Below are 17,841 nucleotides of genomic sequence, written 5' to 3'. Positions count from 1 at the left end.
CCCTGGAGAATGTAAATACTTGCAGCAATTACAGCCACTTTTCCTTCCTCCTAATGTGGAAGAACTTCTCACCCTCTATGAAGAGGGAAATGGTAATCAAAGACAGAGGGGCTCAAAAGGAAAGCAGACCTGCAAAACTGGAGAACCACTGCATTACATGATGCTTCAGCAGTCTAAGATCTTATGGTTTCACTATTAAATTGTGGGGTTTTTTTCTCCACACACACACTTCAGGCAGGGTGATGTTGCACCTTCAGACTCCACAGCACAGAAAGCAAAGTCTTCACAGTAAAAGACAGTAAAAAAACCCCCAACAACAACAACAAAAAATCCCAACCCACACAGCCATTAACATTTAGTAAATACCCAGAGAAGGACTACCAGATAAAGCTCCGGCTAAACACTGCCCTCCAGCAAAACTCATCTGTCTGCCCACGCACTTTTGTTACACAAATTTGTCTGCAACAAATTAGTTACTAAAGCACATGGATTTATTTGCATGATGCAGAGAAAAAACTCATTTTTTGTTGCAACTCTCTTGCCCTGCAGGCATAAATTGTGGAGTCAGTTTGAGGTTTTCAAGTAACTAGAACATGTTCTGGGAATTCCTGGGAGTCGCAGGCTAAGATCAGGTAAACAGAACACAATCGGTTTTGCCAGTCCAGAAAAACAGATGCTTTAGCTTACATATAGCTTCAGGAATTGGACGACTGAAAGGAACGTGTTAGAGAACTGCAAAACCTCAATGGATCAATAGATTATGTATGTTGGCGACCTCCTTCTCGTCATACTGCAACAAGTGCAGAAAGCTTCCTATGGTTACAGGCAACCTCATGTTATCTTACTCAGAAGCCCATTTTCCTTTTTTAATCCTCACCCTCTTCTGTGACAGACTTTTTAGCTGAGCCAATTTGCATCCCAATCTAGCTTTCCAGTTAGGTGTCTCTTAAAAACTATGTTTATGTTTCAGCGTGAGCAACTGTTTGATAATAATTTGTTAGTGAACAACTTTGTTAATACTTAATATCAAGAACTATTAGCTACATGAAGATTTGTTAACCTTCAAAATATCCTTCCAGATATAAACCCTTGCCACATTACTCATGTGGAAAAGGTTGAGTATTAAATTTAGTTTGCATTTGTTTGGAATTTTTTTTTTAAGAGATCATCACATCGTGGATTTATATCAGTTTAACTTCAACTGTGGTGTGACATTTTCCAGCTCCTAGCCCTTGCTTACAGCTGCTGCAGCCTTGCCTTTAATTTGCATGGGGGGAGGGAGGGCTCATGGGAGTTGCTTCAAGGCTCACAAACTGTTGACACAAGGCAGACATGAAATGCCTCATTGAACCAACTCCAGGCCCAATAAATGCAAACAATTCAAAGCTGAAACTATCTGGCAGCTGCAGCTGATTTGAGAAAATTTTTGTTGTGCCAGGAAAATCTTTTCCTTCAATGAGGTTGTCCCTGGAATACATTAGGAGCCACAAAACACAGAACAATATCCTTGGTAAAGAGATTATTTTCTTCTCTGTAGTATCACTTAAGATAGGTTGGAAAATTTGTATCATTCAGGAAGGTTGAGAAAAGCCTGAGGTGCTAGTTCTGGTTTACTAGCCAGTCATTACATGAAGGTGTTTGTCTGAATAGACGGAGGTCTACAGCTGCAAGTAAACATCAAATCACATGGGGGATCACGAACATGAAAGCAGCAAGGGGAAAAGGGACAAAGGCTATGATGTGCTCAGAAAGTATAACACCCATTAATCTCGCTGGGATTAAGGAACAGCCATAACTACCTGGACTAGGGCACACGAGGGAGATCTAGTCAGTCCTACATGTTTTGCCGAGTAGTGGCATGAGCTACTACTTGGTTTTGCTGTGTTCCCATCTAAGGAGGCTGCAGAACGCAAGTAGACCCGGAGCAGCAGCACAGCTCTGACACCGGCTGATGAGGGGCTTCTGTGACCCAAACCCAGCCGCCCTGTTTCCCACCTCACTGCACAGCACTGGGGCTGCGCTGTGCAGGTAACCAAAGGGGAGTGACAAAACCAACCATCAGAGACACTTCCCACTTGCTCTGGTACAGAGGGCATGGGCGGAGTGCTGAAGGCAGCTGTGTGGTACAGAGACGGGCTAACTGTGCAACATCGAGCTGAGAGCAACACCATTTTTAATGGGAAGTGCAGATTAGATCTTAATGGGAGCAGCACCTTGGACCAGCATTTCTAGAAATGTTTCGTTTGTCATCTGGGGTGAGGCGCGGGCAGCTGCAGTGTATTCTCTTCCACCTACAGCCATCAGCCTGTGCACAAGACCCCAGGTTTCCTCTGCCAAGCGTCACATTCATACTGACAGCAGGGCACTGAGATGTCCCGCTGCTGCACAGTGCCTGTTACTGCAGCCAAGAGGCTGCAGCACATACATACGACCCTGCAGTCATAAATGCCACTGGAAAAGTAGCATGGTGGTAACACTTCACCACAGTCTGTTCCAACAGGAACTCCATCCGCGAGACATCCATCATAAAGCAAGCCAGTCGCCACTTGACACTGAAGTTTTTTCATAATCCTATTACAGAAAGAAAGAGAGATTTTCCTGTCATATAATATTTCTTAAAGTTACGGTGGTGGCACAAAGTACAAATTCACTATGGATTTCTGTGACTTGTAGCCTTCTCAGAAACACAGCTACTTCCTTGGAAACAAGTATGACAAAAATAGTTTACCTCCATCATTGATGAAGGCTGTGAATGCCACTAGTCAAGCTCTGCTTGGGCAGCTGCCTGCACTCACCAGACTTTTAAGAGGGAAGCCAGTGGACAACGGGCTGCTCTGTTGAGTGCATCTACACAGATTTACATGTACCCTCATTTTCATAATCGTGCATCTTCACAGTGCCTCTTTTCAAAGCCATCTGACCTACATGTGAGAAGTAGCAGTTATTTTCCTGGTGAACTGAATTTCTTGGTACAACTGAATGGTGTACTTTTATTTTTTTAAGAAAGGTCTCTAATAAAGTTAGCAAAGTTGTCTTTGAATTCTGAGACAGAGAGCCCAACAACACATTCACCAAAATGAAGCAGACAACTGAAGGAATTAATAGCAAAGCAGCAACATAGGTGAAACTTGTATTTGAACAGCATGTTCTAATTTAGGTCGGTGGTGGGGGAGGAATATCATCCCTTCTGGCAATCATACCTGTCCCTCTTGAAGCCTCTACGTAGTTAAAAATAAAGTTTCAGGAGTTACTTCATTGTCTCCATCTGCTTGGTGTGCAAGACATTGAGGTCATAAACATAAACCAGTTTACAATTGTGAAGTATAGATTTGTGCCAATACCTATGCATTTAACATTCTGGTTTGCTTTATTTTGAACCTGGCCACATAAAAGTAATGGCGTAGCCTCCTGGAAAACAGCTAAACCTGGCTGCATGTCACCTGTGGGCAGTCATTTTTAGGGGGGATTCTGGCTTTACTGGGCTCAGCAGCAAGGATGGCTTCTGGATGGAAAGGCAAAACTGTATCGGCCGTGGGCTCACAGAGACAGTGAGAAGAGCCCATCTCCATTCTCCCTGTGAGCTCTTCCTCTGCTGCACTCCTCTCATTTTAACAATACCTATTACCAGTCTGATAGAAACCAAGGCGCGTGAAAGAGAAAGAAAACTGGTACCATGAAACTCAGGAACACTATATGGGGGAAGAGGGGGAAGGAAGCAGCAGATATAAAATGTGAGGAGGGAAAAGCCTTGGGAAGTGAACAGATCTCTTGGGAAATGGGGAAGAGAGCAAACAGTGGCTTGGACGGGTATTTATGAACCAGTCTTGTGTCCAGCTCAGGAAGCGCGATTCTCTGAGCACTGAGAGAGGATTATATTCCATCTACATTATTCCTCATTTGTTTACTCCACCAGATGGGAAAATCTGCATCCAAACAGCAGAAATGCACAGAAACATGAGTATTATCACTACCTTATTAAGAGTCTTGTCTCACAAGCTTAATTAGGTTTATCCCCACCGCAAAATAAATTTCTTTATACTTCATTTTAGGTGCTTCATTTTGTAGATGCAGCATTTCTGTTAGCCTTTTACACAATCCCAATATATAAATATGACATATAAAGACAAGTACTTATGTTTTGTGTAGTATATTTATAGCTGATAAAACTGTTGAGTGCCTTGGAATTTATGAAGCAGCTTTCACTCAAAAATACGTTAGTAGTGTAGTCAAAAGGTTAGTCAAAACTGGCTTTAAAAATTCCCAGTTACCAAAAATCTCTACTATCCCAAAGCAAAGTTTTTCTAATGTATCATCTATTTTGATTGAAATAGATTGAAATATAGCCCAAACCTTGTATATAAAATGTAACGTTTGACTGTTAGAAACAGTGGGAGTTTATCAATACATTATGTTACACCTCAGTTGCCTTGTAGGATTCAACAATTTCTAAGATGCTCCTATTCTACTGCTCTGCTGTGGAACAGGAGGCAAAGATAAAACTGGGCAATGGGAAAAAAAGGACCGTTCTTGTAACTACAAACTTGACATACCTGGAAATCATCTTTAGCTTGATATTGAAATCTACTAAAAGCAGGCACTGTATTTAATCAGTTCCATTATGATTCAATATTTACAGGACTAACGTGTATGGGTCACATTACTACAGAAGTGTCTCATAACCAAGAGTCAGAGTAACTCGAAGTGAGAACCCATGAACATAGTCTGAAGCACTAATGCAAGGACTGGCTGATGTGCTGGATTTTTATTTAGTAATTGCTTCGTATTCCAGGTGATTTGGGCTGACTAATGTACAGGATTCTTAATTAAAGTAAAGCTCTCTCTAATAGGGAAATCCTTATTGTGCTTTTTGCAAGGAGATATCAGGTTTGTACCACCTCTGGAGATTAGCTTAACTAGTAAATAGAACAGCCTAGCTGTGTTTTTTTAAAAGCTCATTACTTTCTGTTGTGCTAACACATAAACATCGCAAAATAAATGCACCATACTTCTGCAGAGACGTTTAACAACTTACATTACTTTTCTCTCGTACAGCATACATGCACACACAAGTTTATATGGTGGTAAGCGATGACAAAATAGATCTGATCTTTTACAAAAAGAAAGTCTGGGTTTGTGACAAGGCTTTAGAGAAAAGGTGAAATAATAACCACAAGCTTTTAAAAAGCCAGTCTGGCAACAATAGTGGATAGTAGGTCTTATCTTACTTGGCAACTGGTAGGTAGTTCTGATTATTATTAAAAGCAACTGGAGAGGCCTCCCCAGGAGGAGACCTATTTTCTCTTCTAGTTATCCTTTATGGAAACATCAGCCTGCTGGATAATGAATCTGAAAACACACGACACGTTCAGAACAAACATCTCTCAATCCTTTTACTAAGGGAGCATCTCTCAAGATTGAAAGACCACTATTCATGCTCTTTCAACTATCCACTAGCTACCACGTCATCAGTTCTGATGCAATGACGATTCTGATGTCTGTGAGGCAAGCACCTACATGTTGTTGTAAGCCAACCAGCTAAAATAACTTCAGAGAGGTCACTGAAGAGTCCTTGAATGGTGAAAACTACCAGTTAGAATGAAGCTCTAACAGAGAAGTTCCCATTATCCAGCACCGGCATTGTTTGGTCCCCGTTTACCTAATAGGTAAGATACAAAACACAGTAACTGCAAATGCTTACACATTTAAAAGAGCGGGGCTATCACACCGTGTTGATTAAAGCTAGCCCAGAAAACAGTACTTGGAGCTGAATATTTCAGCATTGAGAAATGTGGAGTCACTGATAAAAAACAGAAAGGAGCTTGACTGAAAGTTGTAGATCTTATGAGAATCAGTCCAGTCCAGAAGCATAGTTCACGTAACATCGAAATTCATTGGCTAAATTTCGTGAGTGTTTTGGAATAAACTTGCATATCTTCACACCAAGATGCTTTGCTGCTTGTTCCTCCATGATTGCACCTGCAGCAAAAATAATGAATATTCGATGAGAAAAACAGAATGTTTGGGCTTTTTTAATGGCTCCTCCCAAATGCATATAGATAGAGCCTGCTTTTTTTAAGGAAGCACGGCTTAAAGCAGCTACACTGTCAGCCCTCTTTACCAACTGAATCTATTGGGAAATTTAAAATAAATCTGAAAGAATGGAAGATGCCCCAAGGAAGTGAATGTCTGAGAAGTTTCATAAAAATAGGTAGAGGGTAAGATCAGTGCCCCTTTCATAGAAAACAGAAATTTAAACTCAATCTTCTTGCTACATGCCAAAGAAATTACATGGTAGGGAGCCATGGGAAATGCAAACAGATTACATATACTCTTCCACTTAAATAAACCGCAGTGTGGTATTTACAGCTACACACTAAGAAACCACTTCCCTGAGCAGTATTTCTCAAACTTTGTAAACTGAAGGACCACCTATCTATTTCAGGGAAAAAAATTCTGAGAGCCATCCTTGTGCATGACTGTCACGTGCAATTAAACAAAGAAGTAGGCTTTCTATGGCCATATATTGTTTTAATTTTTCTTTATTTTGCCTGCTTGGTTGACTTCCCTCAAATTGTATGTATAGAGGGTTTTTGTCCTTTGGTTTTTTGCAAAAGTTTCCTGGATGTCTTCAGATGTGATGTAATAAGATTACAGTTTAAGAAACACCATGACTAAGGCAGATACTCATAGCTTCTTAAACCAGCAAGTACATCTTCATAAAGGACCTGCAAGTACAGTTGTAAGTTATCCAGTTTCACTGCTCTTATTACTGTTTTTTAATTCCTCCTGCTGTATTTCAGTGCCAAAGATCTCCTTACTTGAATCACAGTGGCAGAATCCCCGCATACATTCATTCACATTACAATTTCTATGTTTACCAGTAAGGACAGGTAATACGAAAAAAAAAAGTTTACTTTGTTTTCCTTTTCAAGACTTAGCTAAAATCATCCCACTTTACTCAGCAAAGGCCATTCCAACCTATTTGTCATTCCTTCCACTTAGCTCACCTTAGATGCTAAGTAGTATGTGGCAGCTGAAATCTTGCAGCTACTGACAGTTTAGAAAAATCACAAATTCGTAAGGTTATTGAGTAAGACATTAGCAATAAGTTGCACCTATGTTTGTCACACCCAGATTTCAATCACTGCAATTATAGAGAGTAGCCCTTTTACAAGAAAAAACTATTTCTGGAACTTTGCAGGATGATCTTATAGTTCTTCAAAAATTTAGTAAAACTCGTAATGCCATACGAAAAAAGTACTGACTCCAACTATTAAAAACCCCATGCCTTCAGTTTAAAATAAAAAGCTTAGGATACATATTCCTCCTTGAATTAATGATAAACTAGTATTATTGAGTTAGTATTTTTCTCATGTGAGTAAGTTTGTCTTTTGAGAGAAAGACAAAGATGCTTAATGGTGACCTAATATTTTTATTAATTATACCTGTGCAAAGCAGAATCTTTCCTTTTGTTAAGTACTTTATGGTCTCTGCAGTTTTTTGAAGACATTCCTCAGACAGATAGGGTGGATCTGCTATTACGATGTCAAAGCTGTGTGGCAGGAGATTTTCAGGTAAGTTCAAAGGGTGGTTGTAATCATAGAAGATAAATTCTTCTCCATATACAGAAAACCGTCTGTCGTACTCCAGTATACACACTGAAAAATCTTTACCATCCTGTTCTTTCAGTTTCTGGTACACACTTGGTGCACTAACACATGCTATCCTGAAAAAGAGACAGTATCTTAGAATATTAATTTAAAAGGCAAACAACCACAAAAACCCTACAGCAATCCTCAGGGCTGCTTTGGGAAAACATTTTAAACATTAGTCCCAAAAATGTAAGCTATTCGTCCTCCATTCTAACAAATAATTACTTTAATAACAGAGTTTTAAGTATTAAAGCCATTACCTATTCAACCACCATGTTGCACAAAGACCTTAAGGTTAACTACAGAGAAAATCTTGTTTCAGAACAGCAAGGAAATATACTTGAAAACTTGAAATTACAAATTACTCCTTACAGAAATAGGAAGAAAACCAAGTTTTTCCATCTGTTCTACAGAAACATTGTATGAAAACAGAGAAAATAATTACAAGTCATTAATATGCTCTGGAGCTGTTTGTATTTCTCAAAAAATAAAAAGATTCATTGTAAACTTTTACAAGGCAGAGCCTACAACATTCAATGAAATGCTAAATGGTAAGATCAGTTAAATAAATAACAGCAAAGCATTTCTGCAATATCTCAGTTGAACAAAGATGAAATACAATGATTAATGAATTAAACTGTATGCTCTGTCTACATAGTAGAAACAGAATGTTTACAGAAAAGACATGTTATATCTACAAAATAATTATTAAAACCTACCTGCCACCTTTTCCAGCTGCCACAACCGCTTCATTAGCCAGGCATGATGCAGTTTCATCGCTGTACCAAAACTGGCTCAGTTGCTGAGAAAGATAACTCACAATTACAAACAACATCAAATCTTCTGCCTGTGCTATGTAGTTAGGTGTGGGGAGTCATATTTGAAGAAAACCAAAATCCATAGCAACTTCTCAGTTCACAAACTGTAAAGCTGGAAAGGTGACTATTTTCCTGACAGTCTTTTTACTTTTGTAATCCAGTGACACGCAGCAGGTAGCTTACACTGTGTGTTTCCAAAGCATTTACTGCACTATTAGGAAAACCAAGTAATGCAAAATCACTGACGAGGTTAGTTCAAACCCAATGTGAAGATGCACAGTATTTATGTGCTCTTAAATTGAGTTACTTTAGCGGAAGAGGAAAAAGGAACTTGAAAAGTGACAGTACTGAAGAAATAAAGGATAAAAGTACTAAATCAGAAGAGATCAGAAAAAGGAAGAGTAAAAAAAAAAAACCAACCCAGAGACAAATTAAAAAATCAGTCTGTCAGAAGAAAAAAAAGCAGCAAAGCAGCCATCCACAAAACCAAAGAAATAAACACAGAAAGAAATATGTGAAAGGAAAGATCACTTGATCTTGTTTTACACTGTGTTTGTCTCAGGAAAGAATCTTTACTACCTTCACACGCCAGGCTGGAGTTAAAACTTCCAGAAGAGATAGATGCTTCTGTTGGCAGCTTTATTCCCTCTCCATGTAATTTCAGTTTGTACCCCCCATGCATATATAGAACAGACAACCATACCCAGATTTAATATTAAAGCAAATATTCCTACAGTGTTACTGTCCATGAACAGTTTGATTTTATTATTCTAGGAACATCTTGAGTGGTCCCCTTTTTAATTTCATGTCATTATCCATCCATAAAAGAAACTCGGTAAAGGGTACTCCTCTAACTGTGCTTCATTCACTGAAATTTATAGTTTCTTACCCAGTCTTCTTCTATTGAGCCAATGGAATATTGATTAAACCCTTCAGAGGTCTTCATGCCCTCTCTCTGCTGCTGTTCCAAATAGAACTCCTGGAGGGCAGCCAACGTATGCGATGAAAGCTGGGGAATGTCATCATCATCATCATCCATTTTTCTAGACATCAACCAGAGGAAAAAAAACTAATTAACCCTTTTCAATGGTGAACGCTTTTAATAATGGCATAGTCTCCTGAGGTAAAACAACCTCCACCGACAATGCAGACTCAGTCTAACAGCTAACCAGGAAAACCTCCTAACAAGAGAAAACATATTCCCTCTACTTAGAAGCTCTTAAACCAGTGAGAGGCAGATTGGAAATAACATGTCTCCAGAGAGAATTCAGGAACAGCAGCAACACTGTTACCTTTCTATACAACACAGATTTGGCTTGTATTCTTACGGGGAAGTTGTCATTATAGTTCTTGATTTCCTGACACCTCTTTTGTATCAGCTTGCAGAAAAAAAACCCTTTAGTGGATTTGGCAAATCCTATAGAAATTATTCCCTTCCCTCCTAGAAATAATGATAGCCACTGGTCATTCCTTCCCATGTTCAAAAGTCACACAATCTGACTCAAAATTAAGTAAACTATCATTCTAGGATCAGCATCACCTGGCTTTAACTTCCATGCCATAAAAAGATTCCTCTGAATGTCAGAAACCTTCTACAAACAAAAGCAGGCAAGAAGCTCAAGAAGATGTTTTTCTACGGTTAACACTACTCGACCGAAAATTTGTGTATTTTGTGCGTAAGAACATGGACATAACTCGTATCAAAAAGACACGGTATATACTAACGGAAAAGTACAGCCATTTTCAGAAAACTCTTGAACTGGGTTATGCTGCCCAGTATCACTTAACTCTGCTCACCCCAGGCAGCTCAGCAGCATCTGCCCAGAGGCAAAGCTGGCGTTGGTGTCCTTCCCAGAAGAGACAGTGCCACCTCGTGGAACGAAGGGGAGGAAACAGGACCCCAGCATGTGAAAAGTACTCCAGAAAACTGGAAAACACTCTTCTCTCAAGAAACCCGTTTTCTCTGCGTCTGATCCGAGAACTAGTACACGAGCAATGACTGTAACAGAACTTGGAAACGGGCGTACGCCTGCCTTTGTGCAGAAGTCACCGAGAGGACCGTGTGCCCTCTGAACTGTGTGCAACTTCAAAAGTGAAGTATTATTTGAAGTACAGCTGCCCACTGTTTTTCTTCTCCCCATTCCCTGCATTACAACGAGAACTCCAGAACTCGCGGTCTCCTCCCCTCCCATCCTTCCCTCCATGCTGCTCGCCCTAGTAGAGCTTTTAAGACATTTCCTAAAACAGCTTCTCCCTACTTGCTCGAAAAATGGCACCATTAACCTGCCACTGTGAGACAGCATCAGTATTCACTAGAATAATTACTCTGCCATTCCACTGACATGGTACACACCTACACGTGGTAAGAGTCAAGCACTTGGCTTTTCCAGAGTATCGTTTATGGACCTGCTGGCTTCTCAGGCCGGGCTGGCCAAGTAGGGAATCGTTCAGAGCCTAAAGTCCCACCTATGCCATTAGCCTCACGCAAGAGGAGAATTCTGGAGTCAAGCTACCTATAGTATAGTAAAACCAAAATTGCTAATTTTGTCCCTAGGTTTTTGTTGAATAAAACATAAATGCTTTAAAATTATCTATATTATTAAATTATGTATTATTTGAAGTATTTACTATAAAAATGACTGCAAGTTCACACAGATAATATAGTTTCTAGCAACAATGCTCTAACAATACGCAATGCTACAATCCATTTTAGGCCCTATACAAGGACTTTTTTTGTTAGGACAGATGTTAGAAGTTTAAAATCACTCCTCATCTCACAGCTTTCTTTTTTATTAAGTGCATCATACATATAGTAATCTGGTTTGTTATTATCGCCTAAGCAAGGACACATCTATGCTTTAACACTAAGAAACTGAAACAGATGCAAACTTGCAGTTCTTAAGCCAAAAGCTGAAATTTTGCTTTTATGTTCAGTGAGCCCTAAGAGGCATTTGCAAGGACTAAATCGCTGCCCATGAAATGAAACCCTCACAGATAAAATTGCTGATGCAGCATTACCCATTGTTTCAGTAGATAAAAAGGCATACAGCCATAGACATCTTTTTTCTATAAACATTTTTTTAGTGGATTTTTTAATAGTCTTCCTTTTGGTTTGTAAATTAAAGCCTTAGGAACCAAGCAGTAATTAACTGTGAGGTTGCAAGGAGAGGTAACTCAGAACATATGGTAGAAATATTATGTACATCTATTAAGAACACCTTCAAAATTCAAGATATTTTTCTGAACATACATATATTGCCTACATATACTGACTTAGGTCATTAGGATGAAGGCATTTTCATGCTCAAGATCTACATCAGAAAACTATTAAAGTAAGTGAGTTTATGTGAACAAGACTTGTAAATACCTTTGGCTTCAAGGGAGAAAGTTCTACTGTTTGAAAGCCACTCTATATCCCTCCCAGAAAGTTCACTGCTCTCAAGTCCAGAAACAACCCTGAAAGTTTTGGGGGAGGATGGGAGGAAGCAGAGAAACCCACAGTGCCTCTGGCGCTTAGGGAACCTTTCAACTCTATTAACTCCCAAGGCCCCTGAGCCCTGAGGCTCCAGCTGGTCCATCTGCGCTTGCCCCAGCCCCTGGGTCCCTCCACGAGCAGCCTGCGCTCTGTCCTCATGCAGACTCTCTCTGAGAGCCACACGGGGGAATGGGGTTGCATTTTAGGAATGCCCTGGGTTTCAGAGCATTCATAACACATACAGTGCTGATACAGCCATATTTCCTACATTAAACCCTTGTATTAAGAGGAATACAAGGTTTAAAACAAGCAACGTGGCAAATTTTCCTTACTATTAATTCTTAGCTTAAGTGTTGCATTTGCACCTAATTAAAAAGCAAAACAATAAAGAAATCAGATCTCCCAAAATAGCTCAAGAACACTGCATACAGAGTTGGAAAAATAAGACTCATGGTGAAGTCAACGTTCATCTAAAGGAAAGCAGGCGTAAGCTCCCACAGATACAGTGGAACATGAACAGGCAGTGCTGTGTCCATAGGGTAAAATGGCAAATTTGAATGCTACTGGCCTCTAAAGGGCCAGATCTACCCATAAAATGGGAAAAGTGAGGTGACTACAACTACACCACATGGCCTACAGCTCACAGCGCAGCAAGTAGGATGAAGGGGTGGAGGTGCCTGCAGACTCCTTAGTCCCTTCCCCTCTGCACAGCTCAGTCTCTCTCTTAGTAGCTGATGAACTGTTCAGGTAAAAGCCACTACAGAGTGAAAGCTCCTCAAAGAAAACAAAAAATAAATGAAAAGAGGTAACACCAAGTGAAAATAGTGGCACAGGAGACTCCAAGGCCTTGTCTGCACAAGTATACTGTACCTATTTAACATTCATTTCCAGCTGTCATGTATGAAAACTCTAATTTTATATAGCCAAATTCTAAAGTAGAGGAAAGAAAACCCCAAGTTAGAAGGAACACTATGGAAAAATTAACTTACTCAAAAATTCCTACAGTCTTTGGCCACCTGTGCATTTGGTCCACCCATAATTATGAAGTTATGATCACCTGGAAACCATTACTCTTTGAGATAGAGTGGGGTTTCTGTGCCCAAATGTAACTGTGTGCCCCTATCCAGAGAAGTCTGGAAACCTGTAGTCACCAGGTCAGCTAAGACAAGTGCCCCATGTGCCCTTGTACCATTGCTCACCCCATAAAGACAGAAAATGTAGCTCACTCCAGAGGTCAGATCCTTCTAGATCCACAGCAGTACTCAAGAGGAAGCTCCTCTTCTGTGGGGGAAGGCAGGCAGGAGGTGGGATCCTTATTTACAAAGCCACCTCAAAAAATACTCTCATTGTAAAGTATGCAACTGCTTCTTCAGAGCTTTTACCAATAGATTGCACCAAAGATGACTGGCTAACATTCCTCTGCCAAAGAGGTAGCGTCAACTTAACTCATGTCTGTAAGTCAGGCCTCCCCAAATGCCCACCCAACTTGGAAATAACTGTTTGGTAAGTGTACAAGCAGAAGGACACGTTGCTACTCTGCCGGTTTCCAATGCTCATTCTTTTATGGTACCCTAAAGATGCCATCTCATTGTAATAAAATGTCCCTTAGCTGAAGGGGAAAGGAAAGACTACGGAAAGGCCAAGGAATAGGAATACAACTGGAAAGCCACCCTGTTCATCACTGGGAGCAGGGAAGAAGAGGATGGTGTTAGCCCCTTAGATCTTCTACCAAGAATATAAAAAGCACACGTGCAACTTCAGAAAAGATTTTATTCTAGAGTAACTTGGATCTAAAGACAGATAGCATGAAATGGACTTAAATATAGTTGTCTGTGTTCTTCCCAAGCCACCCAAGTCAGTATTTGAGACAAACAGCTCATCATCTATGGTGTTTGCAACGCATAGCAAGAAAAGCAGGACAATGGTGTGCAACCATAATGAGCATCACCTGGAAGGGGCTGCAACCACCTGCCTGGAGGTGAACAAGTCCCGATCAGAGGGACTGGAAAGTCACTAAAAGGCTGGACACATGCCCTACTACCTTAAAACCAGGGAGGTACTACTCTCTGCTCAAGCTTCAGCTCCTTAACGCGTACAGGGGTCCAAATCCCCTGTCCCCACACAACGTTTGGAGGGGTGGCCAAACTAACCCACACACAGGTGCTGAGGGAGCCTCTCCCAACCACAGTAAAAGCCCAGACAGAGAAAGGACCTCTCCTACTGGAAACAATTTTTCAGATCTTTAAATCCTAAAGAGTTGATTGTCAATGATTTCACAAGATACTGGGAGTATCGCCAAATGCACTTTCACAGGAGTGACTGACAGGACAAAGTGTACGAAATATGTCAGTCTAAAGTAATGTAGACAAAAAAATCCTCCTGCTAGCTAGCGTGGTCTAGCCAGAAGAAACAGAGAAATGCTAGGCCATACCTACATCTGTTTTGTAGAGTCTTCTAATCCAAATCAAAACTTCTCAAACATCCCAGAGGTCACCCTCAAGCACAGGCAGCCAGCTGTTCCCCTGCAGTCAACTGGGAAAAACTCAAAATCTCAAGTTTTTGTGGCCCAGGGGCCATGAAAGAGAATGGCCTCTGAACAGGATGGCCAAGCTGGGGGACATCAGAAAAGCAGAACTGACAAACCTGTACAGAAACCTGAAGCAATTTTCTTATGTACTAATGGCTTTGTGGAGTAGGGAAAGAGGGACAAGGCAGGATTTGTGGGCCAGGAGCAGCTCACCTGCCACAGATCTGAGAACAGCTCCATTTCAGGATTAAGTCTGGAGAACTTGTTAATGTCCATGGCAAATGGTTCAAGAGGAAAGCTGTACTAGTTCAGATCAAGGGTCGATACTGGTCATTCTTCTACCTTGAAGGCAGCCAAAAGCAGCTGTCTCAGAAGGAGCAAGATAGGGCAAGTATATGTGATACCTCCCCACTCTATACTCTCCCAGACTTTTAACCATCTTCTGCTAAGGGAGTTGTTTCTGCATCTGAAGTGATTTATTCTGTGAATGCAGTTCTCTTAGAGACACTTGTCCAGTATCCCTTAAATTCACATAAAGTTTTTTAATCTGTAATGTCGGCTGGTAAGAAGTTTTATGAATAACTACCTCTTCTTGCTGTGAACATGGCTACTAGCTTCATGTGATGCAAATACTTCATGTATCGGAAGAGAAAGCAAATGGTTGAGCACTTATACGCTCTCTCCACACCACTCCACATGTCATTTCACAGACACCTGTAAACCATTCCCCTTCCCTCACTCCGTAAGTTGTCTCTTTTCTAGTCTGAAAGGTCTTAACCTACTCCATTGACTGGCTGACAAAAGTCTTTCCATGCATTTGCTCATCCTTGTTAAATGCTTCTAATCTACCCTTTTCTTTGAGATGAGGAGACTAGAACTCCACATGGTATCTAAGATATGGGTGATCACACATTTATGCTGTTGTTTTATAATGTTTTCTGTTACAGTCTCTCTCTTTTCCTAAAAAATTCTAACATTTGATGTGTTTTTCTGGCCACCACTGAACACTGATATGTTTTTGGAGAATCATGTATCATAATCCCGAGGTCTCCTGCCTGAGTGGGAATGGTGTCTGATGAGAACATGATAAAGTAGAATTTACACAGAAATTTAAAAGGATCTGCCAAGAGCTCCAGGATACCAGCACATACAGAACAAAACTAAACAGCAGTTCTGGTCCCTTCACTTCAACAAAAAGCAGAGAAAATACTGAAACTAGAAAAGGTTCAAGAAGGGTAGTGAGACATCCAAAGACTAGAATAGCTTTTGCAGGGGAATGAGTACGAGGAAGAACTGAGAAGGGGTATGACAGAGCCTGTAATCATGAGTGGCATGAACACCATGGGCAGAGATCAACTAATGTTTTCCAAGGCAAGAACTAGAAGGCAACAAGCGTGTGCTGCAAGAGCCTGGTTAAAAAAAAAAAATCAAAAGGAGCTGGTTCTTGACACAAGGTGTTGCTGAGCTACACAATCCCTGTCGGTGACGAAATTTCATAGTGCTTCAAAGCAACACGGGAAAGTTTATAAAAGAGAAACTCTCAGAGGATTACTAAATATGTAGAAACTGCATTGGATTCAAAAAGTAAGGTCTAGAGGCCAGGTGGCTACTTGAAGGAGAAGGAAAGTACGATGTATTCTAGCCCAGTTCTCATCCTTTTTAGTAAGCAGTCAGAAAGGGAGAAGTAGGCTCGACTCAGAACGGCTGTTATCTTCCTACACGTGAATGACGAGACACCGACAGTTTCCGGAGAAGGCCCTTTTTTCCCGTCCCCTCGTGTATTTGATTGCTTTGAGAGCCCACTGCTCCAAGTGCATAACCCCCGCGCCTCTCCCGGTTACCCTGCAAAGCACGCTGCCGGGGAGGCGAGCCCACCGCCGCCACCAGCCCTCTCCTCGGCCGCCATCTGTCCCACAGCAGCGGGGAGCAGAGCGCAGCCGGTGGGCAGGAGGCTCCGCGCTGCCCCAACGCTGCTGGGAGCTACCCTCCCGCCCCCCGCCTCGGCAGCCCCTTCCGAGCTGGGGCCGACGCGTCCCCGCCTCAGGGGCCGCGACACCCCCGAACCTCACCCAGGCCCGGGGCACCAAAGGCCGCCCCACTGCGAGGGGCCCCCCAAACGCCACTCGCGCGCATCCGGCGCGGCCCCTCCGCGGCGGGAGACCTGGACCAGGGACAGAGCAGGCCCCGGCCCCGCCGCCCACGGAGAGGGGAGCGCCGGCCGCCCTCACGGGCCGCAGAGCCGGGCGGACGGGCACGCGGCTTCCCGGCCGCGCCACTCCCCACACCGAGGCCGCCTTCTCGCTCCACTCACCGGCCACCAGATCCCTCCGCCGCGCGCTCCCTGCCGGGGACTTCGGCCGGGCGGGGCGGGGCGGCGATCCCAGCGGCTGCTCCCCATTGGCTGCAACGGCCGTCACGGAGCCGCGGGCGGGGCGGGGCCAGACGCTGCCCGTCCCCTCCCGCTGTCGCCGGTTCCCGCTGACAGGGCCGCGGGCCGAGGCGGTTGCCGTGCGAGTGTAGCGGCGGCGGCAGTGGAGCGCCTTCGCCTCCCCCGCCGCGGTACCCGCAACCTGCCCCGCGGCTCTCCCGGCGACTGGCACGCTCCGGCGGGTGTCCGCCTGCGCGGGCCTGTCGTCCGAGCCGGGGCCGGCGGGGGCGCAGCCGGCTTGAGGGGGTTACCGAGGCGCTGCTCCGCCGGCTCCGGGAAGGAAGCCTTCGTTTCTCTGTGCCTTTCACCATTGCGGTGGTTCGGGTGGCGTTAAAGCGGTCTGCAGAAAGGTTCCCAACTTAAATATAAGCTTCATAAAAACATAGGACCCATGCAGAGAGCCAGCGCCGGGAGCTGCCTCAGCGCTGCCGCCCGGCGCAGCTTCCTCACGGCCCGCAGCGCTGCTGCCGCTGGGGCCGGTTCTCGCCAGGTTGGCGCGTCCTCCCTTCTCCCTCCTGCGGGGTCAGGCCCAGGGGAAACGCGCGTGGTTTGAGGTAGTTATGTCCACAGACACAGAAATCGTAGATAGGATATACTTCAAGCTAGACATCCATAGGTAGCCAGTCGTGTTAGACCTAGAAATCACAGATAGATCTCCAGTTAGATGCCAAGCGTTCAAAAGCCATGAGCTTTTGACTTCAATAGCAGCCTAGCTCCCCACACTGTTTTTCTTGATCTGGCTCTCCTGTCCAGTCTTTCCCTTTGAATTAAACATTATCAAGTTCAAACAAGCTCCCTTTCCTGCATACAGACAGAAGTCGAGCTCCTTAGATAGTTTCAAAAGATAGCAAGTTTTAAAGTACATTCCTTGTTTCAATTAATTCACTGCATCTTTCCCTTTGGGCATACGAACTTGTCTCCCTGTTTCTCATGTTGGGAAG

General features: G+C 42.9%; 1 protein-coding gene across 2 annotated transcripts; it reads right to left on the bottom strand.

Annotated features, from left to right (window-relative positions):
* Positions 1 to 2,847: 2,847 nt before the first annotated feature.
* EEF1AKMT1 (EEF1A lysine methyltransferase 1) lies at positions 2,848 to 17,246 on the bottom strand. 2 transcript variants are annotated; one of them, XM_072850516.1, is made up of 5 exons: positions 16,784 to 17,246; positions 9,360 to 9,513; positions 8,372 to 8,454; positions 7,446 to 7,726; positions 2,848 to 5,976 (listed from the first exon to the last, which is right to left on the bottom strand). In XM_072850516.1, the coding sequence occupies exons 1-5, from the start codon at positions 17,209 to 17,211 to the stop codon at positions 5,849 to 5,851; spliced, it is 1,074 nt and encodes a 357-aa protein (XP_072706617.1). In that variant the 5' UTR covers positions 17,212 to 17,246; the 3' UTR covers positions 2,848 to 5,848. The 2 variants fall into 2 exon arrangements, with proteins under 2 accessions (XP_072706617.1, XP_072706618.1); XM_072850517.1 differs by lacking the exon at positions 16,784 to 17,246 and adding an exon at positions 16,542 to 16,771 and having other exon boundaries at positions 2,851 to 5,976.
* Positions 17,247 to 17,841: the final 595 nt, after the last annotated feature.

This window comes from Ciconia boyciana, chromosome 1 (genome assembly GCF_034638445.1).
Source record: "Ciconia boyciana chromosome 1, ASM3463844v1, whole genome shotgun sequence".
Taxonomy (NCBI): Eukaryota; Metazoa; Chordata; class Aves; order Ciconiiformes; family Ciconiidae; genus Ciconia; species Ciconia boyciana.
This window is presented reverse-complemented; position numbering and strand designations above follow the sequence as displayed.

What these genes read in the sequence shown, in the direction of transcription:
- EEF1AKMT1 (XM_072850516.1), bottom strand. Translation starts at nt 17,211, where the DNA reads ATGGTGAAAGGCACAGAGAAACGAAGGCTTCCTTCCCGGAGCCGGCGG. An exon ending in GCGGAGGGATCTGGTGGCCG is followed by an intron (nt 9,514 to 16,783) that starts GTGAGTGGAGCG and finishes GTTGATGTCTAG; the next exon opens with AAAAATGGATGATGATGATG. An exon ending in GCTCAATAGAAGAAGACTGG is followed by an intron (nt 8,455 to 9,359) that starts GTAAGAAACTAT and finishes TATCTTTCTCAG; the next exon opens with CAACTGAGCCAGTTTTGGTA.